The following is a 14,152-nucleotide window of genomic DNA, read 5'->3' as shown; positions in this document are numbered from 1 at the left end:
CGAGATCGTTATTGCCAGGATCTAGAAATATCCCGTATCCCGAAAAGGGACGGGGAAGGCTTGCTGCGCGGTGGAACGCACGAACCACATTTATGGTGATATGACAATTAATTCATCATTAATTCATCCGACCTTATTGTTTCTGTTCGACCGATCCGGCGGCGCAGGCGGCGCATCCCCCCCGGCGCCGGGGTCGTGATAGAGAGACAAAGTATATTAAGATCGTGAACTTCCATACTACTCAACGATGGCTGGGCTGTTTTATGTAGCTTTGTCTTCACTTAATATCAATATCATGGATAGAGTAGTCGAAGAACGGAGAAAGTCTCGAAAATATGACATCCTCCTACTTGGAGCTACTGGGTACACCGGGGTATTGACCGCCGAGTACATTGTTCGGCATCTTCCAGTCGATCTGAAATGGGCCATTGCTGGTCGATCAAAGTCCAAGCTGGAAAGTCTCTCTAACAAGCTCAACGACCTAGACCCAGAGCGCGTACAACCAGGTTAGTAGTCACTTATGACTCCTCTTGGCCACACCCATCATACCGAATCAATTAATAAGGGCTATATAGAAATCGAGGTAGTCGCGTTCGACGATTCCAGTCAACTCGATTCCGTTGTTAAGAACAGTAAAGTCTGTATCAGCGTAGTCTTATACTGGCAGGTTGGAGAAATTGTTGTAAAATCTTGTGTCGAGAACGGCACAGATTATATTGACGTGTATGTTTGCTGTTCTACCTTGGGAATATAACTCATTTAGCTTTGGCAATTTCTAACATTTTACAGGGCTGGAGATATACCATGGTTGCGTACGTTGATCGATAGATATCACGATGCAGCTGTAAATGCTAGCATTGCCGTAAGCTCCTAATCTTCAATGCAACTCATCTGAAGCGAGGTCTTGGCTCACTAGTATCGGTGGTAGTTAATTCACCTCTGCGGAGTACTTTCCGGGCCGCAAGATCTTCTCACCTGGGCTGCAGCGCGGGAGCTAGAGCAGAAGACGTCTCTGAAAACGAAGGAATTGGTTTTATCCATGACAGAGTTCAAGTGAGTGTCAAATCTTTTTTTCCCGGCGTAGACTCATATTTATTGACTTCTCTCCGGGTAGGCTCAGTGTTAGTGGTGGCTCGGCCAGTGCACTGTTAGCTGAGAGGCCTTATGACCCTCAACAGCTCGAGGAAGCAAAACAACCATGGGTATTATCACCTATTAAGAGACCACAGACTCCTATACCCGCCAATTTTCTCGGCATGCGTGAGGACCCAACCCTCGGTTTGTTGTCCGCGACATCAATCGGTGCTGAACTGGACCGGCCATTGGTACACAGAACTTGGGCTCTGTTACAAGATACAGACCAAGGGTACGGGCCAAACTTTTGGTACAATGAGTACAGTAAAGTTTCTTCCACAGTGGATGGAATATCACACATGCTTACATCTGCGCTTATGAGGACTGTCCTAAATTTTGGGCCCACAAAGCGTATCTTGGGGTTGATCCTCCCGAAACCTGGTGAAGGACCTGACGTCGAAAAAGAACGCTCGTCACGACTGAAATTCGAGGCTGTAGCTATCGCGGACACGGATAGCGATAGTCCACCTCGTGCATATGCAAGCTTCTCATATCCCTCGGGCGGGTACTACACTACTGCCCTCTTCCTAGGCGAGGCAGCTGCATCATTGCTCTATACCAGAAATCTAGAAGGCCGGTTTGCCGGGGGCTGTCTCACACCAGCCTTCCTCGGTGAGGATCTTTGGAGGAGAATTCGAGAAGCGGGCGCAGTCCTTCAACTCAACATGATTTAAGAATATTTAAACCTGTAATTATGCATACACAGACAGCTGCGGGGTAGATTGCTACTTATTTAATATGTTCCCCGGCGCTGGAAATATATTTCATCACCTATATATCGGCTTCTATTTTTGTGTGGTATAGTGGTTTCCTCCTATTATCGCACGACCAATCCAGGTTCTGGTAGTACGATGAAACTCTTTTCATAATCCAACCTGATTGTATAGGTATCTTGTCCTTAGAATATATATCCTCGTTGTCTTGTATTGGCCTTTGTTCAACGCAGTTTTCAGGTACCCTTGAGGAATTTGCGCATTTCGAATCTACCGTATGTCCTAATCGCAACTCGCCAGAAGTCAAGCAGCTCCCTTGGGTATAAGAGAATTGAATACATGTAGGCTTGCTTTCACATGCAGCCCGACATTTCTCGAATGATAACGGAGCTTCTTGCTCAGCCGGCGAGAGTCGATCTTTTTCGCGGTTCGAAAGCCTTCCTAATGTCTTATCACTGTACTCAATCCCAACTGACATGTTGTCCCACCTAGCCCGCTTAGTTTTGATCTGGTGGTATATTAAGCGTTTGAATATATCGCGAAAAGTGAGGAAGCCCTTGCCCCAATTTCGATGTAAACGTTCCTGTTCGAACTTCCACATGGTAGTAAACTCTTCTTCTGTCATGTGGTGGAAAATTAGCGGCGCAGGGCACTGGAACCGTTTTTCGGACCCCAAAACAGCCCAGTCAAGGGTAGTCAGGCCGTTGACTTGTAGGTATGGAAAGGTCCGGATTAGGTCTTTCTCTATGCCCCCAAGCGCATGCTCTAGTGTTATATCCCCTACCCAACGTTCGTTTGAACTTTGACGCCATTCGTTCTGGTACTCCTTCCAGTATTCAGCCACCTTCTTTATAGCTGGATTACTGAGCGCGAATCCCAGCCCTTTAGGAGGAAACAAGACATCACTAATATTCATACCGCCTCCAAGATAGTACGGCTGTTCAGCATTGAATTTAGCAAGATATTCTAGGACGTTCGGCCATACCATGTATGTGTCCGCCTCAAGAAAAACAAACCATCTTGCTTGCGGTCTATATTTTAATGCTCGGTCGGCTATCGGCAGAAGCTTCCATTGTTGAAGTCTTTTGTTTGGGGGCTGTGGAGTACTACCAAGTCGTCTTTTTTGGCATTCTTGCTCTTCTCTCATGCTTATATGAAGCTGGTTATATAATTCGAATTCGGAAATAGCGTTCCTCAAGGTTTCATTGGCCTGGCCCAGAAAATCGTAGATATGATGGTCGCCTATAGTTTCCTCCGCATCTGAGTATATAACGTAGTCAGGGACACAGCGAAGAACTGTTTCGAAGTGAATCGGTAACTTCTCGTGAATTTCAGTTACATCCACCCGCAGTACTACTAGGATATCGTTCTGAAAGTCCGATTGGGGGCAGGCTGGTCGACTAATTTGTTCCAATGACAAGGAATCCACCGGCGGCGGGACTAAAGCTGTTCGCGGTGGTGATGAATATCGAGTATAGTAAATGAGAGATAATAAAACTAAAGAAATAAGGGTAGCACGATATGTAGGATGGTTACGCAATGGCATGATTCTAAAGAATACCTAGGTAATAAAGGCCTGAAGGCTAAGTTCGTGTACGTAAGTTTTTGATGGTTGAAGGCATTAACAAAAGTCACCGAAGACAGACAAGAATCTTCTTTTCACAACAGGTAGGTGTTCCTCTTAGTTTACAGCTACAATGGGTATAACAGGTATACTTTTAGTAGAAACATGACTAGGTAGTAACCGATTCGACTGGATACGAGGCTTGGCGGCTTTCGTATTTACAGTATTACTGTTCTAGCAGAATACCATCAGAAGACATGCCCCATACTGTAGTGACCAGTATGGGGTATCTTTTTGACGCTATTGTGTCCAGTAGGATTCAATTAGGGCCGGTCGAGGGGAAAGGGGGTCTCAGGATCGAGTAACAACTTAGATTGAGGCAGTGTTAGCGACAGGAACGACAACGCATAGCCACCTTAACGACTCCACTTTACTTTTGTAATTATCTCAGACTATAATAACGTAGCAATGTAACTCGTTCTTACATTAAGTTTGTATACTCGACTGGTAACCCCCTTTGTTTACCTAGCTCGAAGGTTTTACCAAATCCAGATGATCGAGTTGAAGATCGGTAAACACTAGACCAAATATCGAAGGTTCAATAAGGATAACAATAATTCCAAGTATCTGACAGTCCATAATATAATTCCCATTATTCCTACTTCTCCGGCGGTAAAGGAGTCTATGATTTCAGCTCCGCCTATTCCAAGGTTGCCAGTTCTTAGTTTTCAGTTAGAAACTAATGTACTAGCAAGCAGCAGAGCTTTTAAGTGGAACGGAGACGATGATGAATGGAGTAGAGTATCTGACCTACTCAGATTACCAAGCGGTACATATTTTTAATAAGAGATAATTGCTACTTTTTTATTACGTGTTTTAAAAATTCAACAGGAGGACTAGGCTACGATGATATTGAACTTCACCTTGATCACATACCTCTCAGTTAGAACAATAGTATCATGAGACTTAAATGCAATAGATAATATATACATATTGTTGATATTTTCGCATAGCTGGCACTCGTGACGATGAATAGGTGTTAAATAGTCTACATTCTATACCCTATCTTTCTATCTTACCCTTCCCCTGTACTTCCGCGATAGCCGTAACAGGCTCTTTTGATAGAGTAACAAAAGGGGCATATCTAGACTTAATGCCAGTAATAGCCGCATTGGCTCCTAGACGCGCTATTGCTTCCTGCTAGGTTGTCAGTGGCAACGGGGCATTTTCACGACAGAATATGTATCCGTGGGGCAAGCCTTTAGACACTTTAAACCCTTGAAATAGAGCAACTAAGTTATACGAGAATCCCTGGGCATGTTTCGAGAGGCTTCTTCTACTGGGTTTATTACATGGGCCGGTCGATAGCACGTCACGTCGAATAAATGTCCTACCGCCCTGGCGTCGACTACCTACCCCAGTGCCCAGGTAGGCGGCCAACGAGCTAACACGGTTTGGAGAGTGGTTATTTCATCTAAAAATCCCGAATAATTTATTACTGGCAACTGATAACGTGTTTTACATACCCAGCAGTGTTCACGCGTGTCATTTCGCTACGCGTGTTGACTAATGACTATGACTAGTTTCTAAGAGACTATAAACAGATATACCTACATTAGGTAGGTCGGTAAGTACTAAAGATTTCGATGAGCTATATAGTTGAAGTTCAGAATCTAGTCTAGGTATAATGCAGTTAGATATTCAGGGCTAGCCTTAGGAGAGTATATAGACTGCACCAATAAGTAGGTACCTAATTCATATTAAAAAGTCCAAGTTTCGCTGGTCAAGGTAAGAAGTAAACATGAAACAAGTAATACTGCGCCTCTGAAAGCTCTTCCTACACTATTATCTTAGAGTCGATATATAGTAGTTATGTGGTCGATCATCAAAGCAAGGATGTTAATTGTAAGCACAGCCTCAGGCGGTGGTGATCTGGGATGAGACGGTTTATAATGAGTAACTTTTTATAATAATGTTATATTAGGTAGGTATATATATTAGGTATATAAGTTATATATAAGTCGAGTCTGGCGTATTTGACTAAACTACCTAGAGTTAGTTTAAATTCGACCTCCGTCTCTCGGAGATGCAGTGCTTGTGGGACACACGATAAATACCTACCCAGGTATAATTTATAAACTCTTGTGGCTTGACATGCCCCATCATCTTCTTAGAGCCACACTCATATCATTCCGACATATATAGAGATATTGCCTAGGTAATATATCGTCTAATATATCGTTTAAGATTACCTAATCTATGATCTTGATTTATCTATGGCATCTGAAGAATCAAAAATGAAACCGATCGACCTATTAATTGGTCGGCCAACTCCGAACTTACAAGCAGCGGACAAGTTGGCAGCAGCGTCTCAAATAATTCTGTCGCAGCCCGAGAAATCAGGAATGGCATTGACATACGGTCCTGATCATGGCGAGGACGGTATTCGTGAACACATTGGGGATTGGCTCAGCCAAAAATACCGCCCCGTATCCGGCCGCATCACCCGAGATCGTATCATCATTACCAACGGCGCCTCTGGAGCACTTGCGGGAATTCTGCAGAAGTTCGCAGACCCGTCGTATACGCGTCGCGTGTTTCTCGTAGAACCCACTTACTTCCTTGCCGTCCAGACGTTTCTAGACGCAGGCTTTGGTCAGAGAATGCGAGGTATCCCCGAAGATGATGAAGGTATCAACCTAGAGTATTTACGACGTCAGCTGGAAGAAGACAGCAGGACCGATGATGGTATCTTGAATACTGGCGTACCTCGCACCAAATTTCCCGCTCAGGGGTATAGGAAAATTTACAAGTATATCTTATACGTGGTCCCAACACTATCCAATCCCAGCGGGAAAACAATGTCAATACATCACCGTACCGCATTAGTCGAGTTAGCGCGCCAGTATGATATTCTCCTGATTGCAGATGATGTATACGACTTTCTTGCCTGGCCGGCGGATGACGGCATCTCGCATGAAGGTCTAGAATTGCCCCCGAGGCTTGTGGATATTGACCGGCAGATGGCTGGATCAAGCGAATGGGGGAATACCGTAAGTAATGGATCTTTCTCGAAGCTGGCTGCTCCCGGCCTTCGGGTGGGGTGGTGTGAAGCGATGCCGAACTTTATACACGGGCTATCTACAGTGTAAGTCTTCGGATCTCTCGATCAATTGGGAGAGGAAGTTTTGACAACTTGGCTTCTAGCGGGGCGACTATGTCCGGCGGCTGTCAAGCGCAGTATACTTCCTTCTTAATCGACGAGATGTTAGTTTCTGGAATTTTAGAACATCACATACAGAATACTTTGATTCCGGTATATCGAAGAAGATATAGAGCCCTTGTGGAAGCTATTAAAACTTATCTTTACCCGCTCGGAATAAGGATATCAACGGGGAAGCCATACGAAACCTTCGCTATGGACGACGCAAGTAACCGTGTGCCAACTATACTATCGGGAGGATTTTTTCTATACATAGATTTTCCGAGGGGAAATCAGTTCCCATCGGCGACCGAAATCATCCGCATTGGCCGCGAGGAGTTCGGCCTAACTATTGCACCAGGAGAGATTTTCGCTGTCAAAGGAGATCCCGAAAGCCTGAAGAGGGCCCAGTCAACTTTTAACTTAGGCACTAGGCTATGCTGGGCGTGGAATGAGGAAGCGGTACTGATTGAAGCAATTAAGAGGCTTGCTAAAGCTGTCCAGCGAGCACAAGAATTGCGTTCATAGTTCATCAGGGGGGTATCTTGATGCATGCATGCTTAAGAGTCGGCCATACTTGGGGCTGGCTGTAGTCTACTAAGAAGCGTTGACTCTCTAAATATCAAGGAAAGGGGTTGAATGGCTAATTAAGAACAATGATACCTTACTTAGGTAGGTTACTTAAAGAGGTCGGCAAAGAATATTTGTATCCCAATAATTATGATAATTTGCCCCTCAATATAGCTACCTCTAACTTGAAATTATATCCCCTTCCAAACTTTGTCATGAGGAACAGGACGATATCGAAATCATGAAATATAGCCTAGGCGAATCTTGTCTTTCCTCCCGCATCGTCGTCCGTCTTCTGAGGGAAATGCTGCTGTTCGGGACCCGGCGAAGGCGTAGGTGTAGGGGCGAGATCTCCAGGGGTAGGCTGGTCACCAAGCTTGTTCATGATACCTTCATCGGCGCGCTTACCCTCAGCCGCCTTTAGCACCTCCATTAGTTGCCTTGCACCCTCGGGCCACATCACAATATCTTCATTCTTATTCTTCCCACTCTGACTACCATCTCCGACCTGGCCCTTTAGAATCTTATCCACGCTGATCTCGTCTACTCCGTAAAAGGCTTCGTTCGTCCCAGGCTGCTGTATAATTATCGTCCCGTCAACCTGCACGCCGCCGTAGAAGCCCCGCGACTTCATGTAGCTCCACACCGGTTTAATTCCCTTTCCCACTGCGGCCTCGACGCTTGTCCCCACGCCTATAGGCCCTGCTGCGACGGCGACCTCGCCACCCAAGCTAAAGCGGGGTTTGGCGAAAGCTTCGACGGCGGCGGGAGTGTTGAGCACACACACACAATCGTATATATCAAGCCCGACAACAAGTCCCGCACCTAACGTATGCACGAGGAATCCGGCCGGCGGTGACCAGCTACCGTCCGGCAGTCTGGCGACGACGAGGCCTGCACCTCCTGCCCCTGAGATGTGAAACCCAGTGCGGAAGGTGGTAAAGATTGCCAACCCCTTCGCGTTAGCAATCACGGACTGCGGGATCTTTACTAGTACTTTGGACTTGCTGCTTGGGCCTGAAGATGGGGCACCTTGCGTTGATGCGGGTGCGGGTGCAGATGCGGTGGTATAAAAGCCGTCTTCTGAAGACATATGTTAGGTTTACTTTGCCTTAGGTAAATACCTTGGGTAGGGATATGAAATGTGGGAACGCACTGCAAAAACTCTTCAGAATACGCGCCGCCTTATCGCATTCCTTGTCCATGGTTGTGGGCATGAAGGCTTCGGAACCCAGCTTGTTCGTTAGTTTGTTGATAGGGGTACCGACCTTCATAGCCCATCCATGTAGCTTACGCCCGAAGCCCGGTTTTGGCGTAGAAGAAGCGGGAGCATGAGTGTTTGTTGTAGACGGCTGTTGCTGGTGCTGCTGGTGCTGCTGGTCGGGATGAAGACCCGCAGCTACGTGAGGGAGTGAAGCCTCGGTAGGAGGGGGAGGGAAATGTGGTGCCGGTTGCCCTCCTTGTGATGGGGTGGGGCGTGATGGAAGAGCTGGTGGCTTTTCATCAGTCGCCGTAATCCCGGATCCGGTTTCAAATTCCGAATAGCCCGGCGGAGGGTAGCTTGGGTTCTCCTCTGATGGTGTGTAGACCTGGTGCGGAGGGGGGCCCGGTGGCGGAGGCGGGTAGTACACTTGGTCTAAATTTGAAGGTGGAGGACCTGGAGGCGGTGGATAATAATCATGATGTTGAGTAACTGGAGGAGGGCCAGGTGGCGGCGGTGGATAGTAAGTCGGGTCGGCGCTAGAGGACAATGGAGGACCTGAAGCTGAAGGGGGATTGTATTGTCCTTGCTGAGTCGCACCAGACTGAGATGGAACTGGCTGAGGATTATTCTCGCCTAGCTCGGCGTAGTAATTAGGATTATCACCCGGAATGGGCGAATGGCTTGGATGTGCGCTCATTGTAGAGTCCAAACGAGGCACGATTAGCTACTGTAGAATCGGGTAAGGAAGTAATATACTGCTAGAATAAAGACAAGCGGCAAGCTGGTTTTAAGGAGTTGTCTTAAAAGGGAACGAGGTCGATTACACGTGAATAAGAATAAAGCGCGGGCCGTGACATAGACAAGATGGTCACTTTATTTAAGAATACGCGTATATAATAGTGGCTTAGGTGTAAGCTTAACTAGAGGACAAGACATGAAGACCTGAACGATACCTGATGTCATCACAATATTCGAAGCTAAGGCGCAGATGACATGACAACGTACTTGAGGTAACATGGGGTTATAACCAATAGTATTTGCCTGCGCGTTTACCTGTATCTAGTTAGATCATGATGTACTAGAGGTATTTTCATTGAAGCTGGGGTCACAGCTAACATACCTTGGAACATTAGGTAGCTTGGAGACGGTACGTTTACCAGTAGTCTCAAAAATAGATGATATATCGAGAACTCAAGTAGAGCTAAGTTAACTAGGTACCTAAAGTTAAACAGCATTAATTATGTATAGGGCACTCGAAATAAAGCACGGGCAATAGTCGTAATAACTGTAGCGTCTCCTAGTATCATATATTTCAGCCGCTACAACGCTGACAACCCGCGTTTGCCGCGGCCCGTCCCCTTCGTCGCAATTCTACAATACACGTAATAGACTACAAGTATAGGCCTTCGGGTTCTCCCTCTTGTTTAGTACGGAGAACTCTCTCTCTTGCAGCCCTAAAATCCGCCATCTGCACACGCATACGACGTTCGCGTAGAGCCATCAGGCCAGCCTCGGAGCATATAGCCTTGATGTCCGCACCGGATAGGTCATCCTTCTGACTGATGAACTCATCCAGGTCAACATCTTCGTTCAGGCTCATCTTGCTCGTATGAAGATTAAAGATCTTGCGCTTCGTGTTCTGATCGGGATTCTCGAAGAGGATTTTTCGGTCAATTCGGCCGGGTCGGATCAGGGCAGGGTCGAGAGTTTCGATCTTGTTGGTTGCCATGATAACCTTTACGTCACCACGGTCGTCGAAACCATCCAGTTGGTTAAGAAGTTCCAGCATAGTTCGCTGAACTTCACGCTCGCCACCTGATGTTGAATCATAACGCTTCGTGCCAATGGCATCGATTTCATCAATAAAGACAATAGAGGGCGCGTTTTCCGCGGCAACCTATTATAATATTAGCATAACACCATCTTGAGGACCAATATGGTTATTATCATACTTGGAAAAGCTGTCGCACGAGTCGCGGTCCATCGCCCAGATACTTCTGGATCAACTCGCTTCCAACAATGCGTAAGAATGTGGCAGAAGTCTGGTTCGCTACAGCCTTGGCTAATAGCGTCTTGCCAGTTCCAGGAGCACCGTAGAGTATGACACCCTTCGGAGGCTTAATACCCATCTCCTCGTACAACTCTGGGTGAAGAAGTGGTAGTTCAACCGACTCCCTCACTTCTTGAATCTGCTGCTCCAATCCACCAATATCGGCATAGGACTCGGTTGGTGCCTTGTCGAGTTTCATGACATTAACGGCCGGGTCCGTATCATCCGTAAGCACACCGACGATAGAGACACTCTTGTGATGCAATAACACAGAGGCACCAGGCTCTAGTAGGTCCTTGTCGACGAAGCTCATTATGCTGACGTAATACTCAGGACCGGTGGTACTGGAGACTATAGCGTGGTCATCATCAATCATCTCCTCGAGGGTACCGACACCCATCGGGCTTCCACGCATGTCGTCAACCCGACCACGTTCATCGGCCATGCGGTCGGGAGCATCGAGATCAGGAGCAGGACCAGTGTTATCTTTAGCAGCCTTAGCTTTTCTTAGACGTTCTTGATTCTCGACGAACTCTTCTTCGAGTAGCAGGTGGTCATGGATGCGTTGCATTCGGAGTAGACGAAGCTTGCATCGACTGGTCGGGTAGACGGCGGGGAGTTTAGCAGCCGCAGAAGTACCAGCAGCCTTTCTCTTCTTGCGTCCGATACGAGTGGTTGGGCGGGGTGGCGGTTCGTACTTTGGCTTCTCCTTCTGTTGAAAATAGGCAAGTTAGAAATCACTAGTAATTTGAAAACGATGCTTCAGTGCTGATAGCAATGACGACAGCGATGCTGCTGTTTGTGATAGTGTATGAGATGTCCATCGACGAACCTTCTTATCCTTTTCATCCCTTCCATCCTGGCCAGCACCACCCATTCCGGACTGGTTTTGACCCTAAGTGCGTGCGCCGTGTCAGTAAATAGAAGATATCTAGGTAGCGGCGGTAATATGATACTAACCATCTTGACAAGCTAATTGCCCTGTGCGGGTCAAAGTGATACGCAAAGTAATATGCAAAGCGTCCGGCTATGGGCACTAATAAATTATAGATGGATAAGGACCACGGCTACGAAGCGAAAAGCCTGTGCTGGTTGAATTCGCTTGTAATGGTGATACCAGTGCTGGATAGAGAATGAAGTAGTAAAGTTGATGTTTAAGTTGAGTGGATTCCGATGGCAAGAGGTAGACGAAGCTTCGCTGACGCTAATTTACCTGTACTTCTAGGTACTGGTCGCAATCAGGCACCAAAGAGGGAACGCGTGCATTGCCAAGATTTAAAAAAAGCTTTGGCCAGCTTAGGTAATATAGATACCTCCCAGCATCACATGTACATAGATAGATAAGAGTAGATAAGTCTGATAAGTGTAGATAAGATCGGAATGTACATGTATCCAAGTACCTATGTATATATGTAACCTAGGCAAAGCAAAAAGGTGCATGTGGCCAGTGCATGTGCAGTTACTGGGTCGGTGTCAATTTGGAAAGAACTGCGGCATTACAACGGGTTGCAATTTAGCTTTTGATAGACGTTGAAAGCTTGAACCTTTTTTTTCTTAATCATCATCTAAAATAACTCTTCGCTAACTTCATACCAACCTCTACCTCTCTACCTCTCTACGTACCTTTATTCGTACGCTCGGGCTCTGTATCTATCGGAAGCCCCTCTATAGTTTCCTATAGGTCAATTGCTGCAGGATGCAAGCTTTCTCAAGACATCTGCGGCCAGGCGCTGCCGTCTTGCGCCAGCTATCCCGACGAGCCTACAGTTCTACGACTTCTCCTTATTCCCAGACGATCAATAACCTGCGCATTAACGGAGACACCAAGGTCATCTTCCAAGGCTTTACCGGAAAACAGGGAACGTAAGCGCTCTCCGTCCTTTTGAAGTTGGCCGCTCGTCGAAGATTATATCGTCTTGGTCTCCTTAATATGCCATATCACATATCGCAATACAAAATAAAGGCTCATGCTGATACTCGGGTTCCAACAGCTTCCATGCCCAGCAAGCTATCGAATATGGTAACTACATCCTTTGCGCCCCGTTTCCGCGGTAAATTTCTACGAAGTGAGGAATACATATCTAATAGAATCCTACGGATAGGGACCAAGGTCGTCGGAGGCACAAACCCCAAGAAGGCCGGTCAGGAACATCTTGGTCTTCCTGTCTTCGCCAATGTTGGTGATGCCGTGAAGGAAACTGGCGCAAACGCCACTGCCATATTTGTGCCGTAAGTATCGGGTTACTGGTACGAAATACGAGGTTCGAGTATGAGTTGCTAATCACTCTTCGTATCCAGTCCTCCTCTAGCCGCCGCTGGTATCGAGGAAGCTGTCTCTGCCGAAATCCCTCTTGTCGTTTGTATCACTGAGGGTATCCCCCAGCATGGTATGCCAGGTCACACAGCCCCAAAGCTTTTGTCTTTTCTAACAGACCTCTAGACATGGTCCGCATTACCGATATCCTCAAGTCGCAGTCCAAGACTCGTCTCGTCGGCCCCAACTGCCCCGGTATCATTGCTCCCGGCCAGTGCAAAATCGGTATCATGCCCGGCTTTATCCACAAGCGTGGTCGTATCGGTATCGTCTCCCGCTCCGGTACCTTGACTTACGAAGCCGTCAACCAGACCACCCAGGCTGGCCTTGGTCAATCTCTTGTTGTCGGCATTGGTGGTGATCCCTTCAGCGGGACGAACTTCATCGACTGCCTTAAAGTCTTCTTGAAGGATGAGGAGACGGATGGTATCATTATGATTGGAGAAATTGGTGGTTCAGCCGAAGAGGATGCCGCAGATTTCCTTAAGGCGAACAATACCGTCAACGGCGGTAAGCCTGTTGTCAGCTTCATCGCCGGTATCAGCGCTCCTCCGGGACGACGAATGGGTCACGCCGGTGCCATTGTATCAGGTGGTAAGGGCGGAGCAGACTCTAAGATCAGAGCTCTGGAGGCGGCTGGTGTAGTAGTAGAACGCTCTCCTGCCGCCTTAGGGCGCGCAATGAGGGAGGCTTTCGTCAAGCGGGATCTTTTATAAGAAGCCTGTCTCATAGACAAATGTAGAAAGGATGGGTCACTAGATACGGTATAGGCTTCGACGAGCCTCATGTGTTATGGATCGCCGAAGTCGATGGATATTAAATACTGTCCCCGAACGGGGAGTTAGATATTGAAGCATGTGTGGTGGTTGGTAAGCTGGACTGCATTTTTTGTCAGGAGAACATCCTGAGTCTGTTTTACTTAACTCTGATAGACGGAGGGGCGGATGGCGAATAATGCATTGTACTTTTGTTGTGTCTGTTCCCCTATCATCCTTATATCTGTCAGGAAGCCTTAATACTCCTGAGTGTTTTACGCCTGGTTGCCTTATCACAAAGTGGCAAAAGTAAAGTGAAATTACCATTAACATTGATGAAAATCAATAGTATAAATGAGCAACTACGAGACTTGGGTATATATATTTGCGAAAACAATTTGAAGATGATATAGATAGAAATGATTAATCGAGTGTGTGTTTGGATGTTCATATAGCGATGCGTTCGGTATCTTGGGTACTTTGGAATAAATTTCACTGCGCTCCTATCTTACTATGAAGATGAGGGAAGGGGACATGAAAGATTCTCACCGGATTTTTATATACGGGGGGGGGGGGGGGGGGGGCGGGCGGGGGGGGGGGGGGGGGCGGGGGGGGGGGGGGTGTGGGGGGGGGGGGGTGGGGTTTG

The 14,152-nt window shown here is 47.0% G+C and overlaps 6 protein-coding genes across 6 annotated transcripts; 3 read left to right on the top strand and 3 right to left on the bottom strand.

The window, feature by feature from the left end:
- Positions 1–295: 295 nt before the first annotated feature.
- Positions 296–1,808, top strand: F5Y00DRAFT_263764 (Saccharopine dehydrogenase-domain-containing protein; the record flags this gene model as incomplete). Its single annotated transcript, XM_048011556.1, has 5 exons — positions 296–506; positions 576–723; positions 790–862; positions 929–1,053; positions 1,115–1,808. The coding sequence occupies 5 exons, from the start codon at positions 296–298 to the stop codon at positions 1,806–1,808; spliced, it is 1,251 nt and encodes a 416-aa protein (XP_047863115.1).
- Positions 1,809–1,857: 49 nt separating this feature from the next.
- F5Y00DRAFT_271299 (uncharacterized protein) lies at positions 1,858–3,469 on the bottom strand (the record flags this gene model as incomplete). Its single annotated transcript, XM_048012772.1, has 2 exons — positions 1,858–3,287; positions 3,445–3,469. The coding sequence occupies 2 exons, from the start codon at positions 3,467–3,469 to the stop codon at positions 1,906–1,908; spliced, it is 1,407 nt and encodes a 468-aa protein (XP_047863114.1). The 3' UTR covers positions 1,858–1,905.
- A 2,239-nt stretch (positions 3,470–5,708) lies between these two features.
- On the top strand, positions 5,709–7,141 carry F5Y00DRAFT_263762 (PLP-dependent transferase; the record flags this gene model as incomplete). The annotated part of the gene is made up of 2 exons (XM_048011555.1): positions 5,709–6,559; positions 6,619–7,141. 2 exons carry the CDS (start codon positions 5,709–5,711, stop codon positions 7,139–7,141), a joined length of 1,374 nt encoding a protein of 457 aa, XP_047863113.1.
- A 147-nt stretch (positions 7,142–7,288) lies between these two features.
- On the bottom strand, positions 7,289–9,592 carry F5Y00DRAFT_122506 (DUF500-domain-containing protein). The gene is made up of 3 exons (XM_048004074.1): positions 9,508–9,592; positions 8,340–9,440; positions 7,289–8,266 (listed from the first exon to the last, which is right to left on the bottom strand). Exons 2-3 carry the CDS (start codon positions 9,082–9,084, stop codon positions 7,437–7,439), a joined length of 1,575 nt encoding a protein of 524 aa, XP_047863112.1. The 5' UTR covers positions 9,085–9,440; positions 9,508–9,592; the 3' UTR covers positions 7,289–7,436.
- Positions 9,382–11,651, bottom strand: F5Y00DRAFT_241933 (26S proteasome subunit P45). The gene is made up of 5 exons (XM_048008431.1): positions 11,398–11,651; positions 11,270–11,332; positions 10,340–11,149; positions 9,508–10,284; positions 9,382–9,440 (listed from the first exon to the last, which is right to left on the bottom strand). Exons 1-4 carry the CDS (start codon positions 11,398–11,400, stop codon positions 9,778–9,780), a joined length of 1,383 nt encoding a protein of 460 aa, XP_047863111.1. The 5' UTR covers positions 11,401–11,651; the 3' UTR covers positions 9,382–9,440; positions 9,508–9,777.
- Positions 11,652–11,776: 125 nt separating this feature from the next.
- F5Y00DRAFT_241930 (succinyl-CoA synthetase-like protein) lies at positions 11,777–13,883 on the top strand. The gene is made up of 5 exons (XM_048008430.1): positions 11,777–12,300; positions 12,429–12,457; positions 12,540–12,666; positions 12,736–12,824; positions 12,878–13,883. Exons 1-5 carry the CDS (start codon positions 12,134–12,136, stop codon positions 13,465–13,467), a joined length of 1,002 nt encoding a protein of 333 aa, XP_047863110.1. The 5' UTR covers positions 11,777–12,133; the 3' UTR covers positions 13,468–13,883.
- Positions 13,884–14,152: the final 269 nt, after the last annotated feature.

Source organism: Daldinia vernicosa (assembly GCF_022497035.1).
Source record: "Daldinia vernicosa strain CBS 139.73 unplaced genomic scaffold F5Y00scaffold_36, whole genome shotgun sequence".
In the NCBI taxonomy this organism is placed as follows: Eukaryota; Fungi; Ascomycota; class Sordariomycetes; order Xylariales; family Hypoxylaceae; genus Daldinia; species Daldinia vernicosa.
Note: the sequence above shows the minus strand (reverse complement) of the source record. Positions and strands in the feature narration are given on the sequence as shown.

Excerpts from the sequence above, each read along its gene's own strand:
- F5Y00DRAFT_122506 (XM_048004074.1), bottom strand. The coding sequence starts at position 9,084 with ATGAGCGCACATCCAAGCCATTCGCCCATTCCGGGTGATAATCCTAAT. Across the intron at positions 8,267-8,339 it reads TATTCTGAAGAGTTTTTGCA|AAGACGGCTTTTATACCACC; the intron begins GTGCGTTCCCAC and ends ATATGTCTTCAG.
- F5Y00DRAFT_241930 (XM_048008430.1), top strand. The coding sequence starts at position 12,134 with ATGCAAGCTTTCTCAAGACATCTGCGGCCAGGCGCTGCCGTCTTGCGC. Across the intron at positions 12,301-12,428 it reads TTTACCGGAAAACAGGGAAC|CTTCCATGCCCAGCAAGCTA; the intron begins GTAAGCGCTCTC and ends GGGTTCCAACAG. Across the intron at positions 12,825-12,877 it reads TGAGGGTATCCCCCAGCATG|ACATGGTCCGCATTACCGAT; the intron begins GTATGCCAGGTC and ends ACAGACCTCTAG.
- F5Y00DRAFT_241933 (XM_048008431.1), bottom strand. Across the intron at positions 11,150-11,269 it reads GGGATGAAAAGGATAAGAAG|AAGGAGAAGCCAAAGTACGA; the intron begins GTTCGTCGATGG and ends TATTTTCAACAG. Across the intron at positions 10,285-10,339 it reads TCGTGCGACAGCTTTTCCAA|GTTGCCGCGGAAAACGCGCC; the intron begins GTATGATAATAA and ends ATATTATAATAG.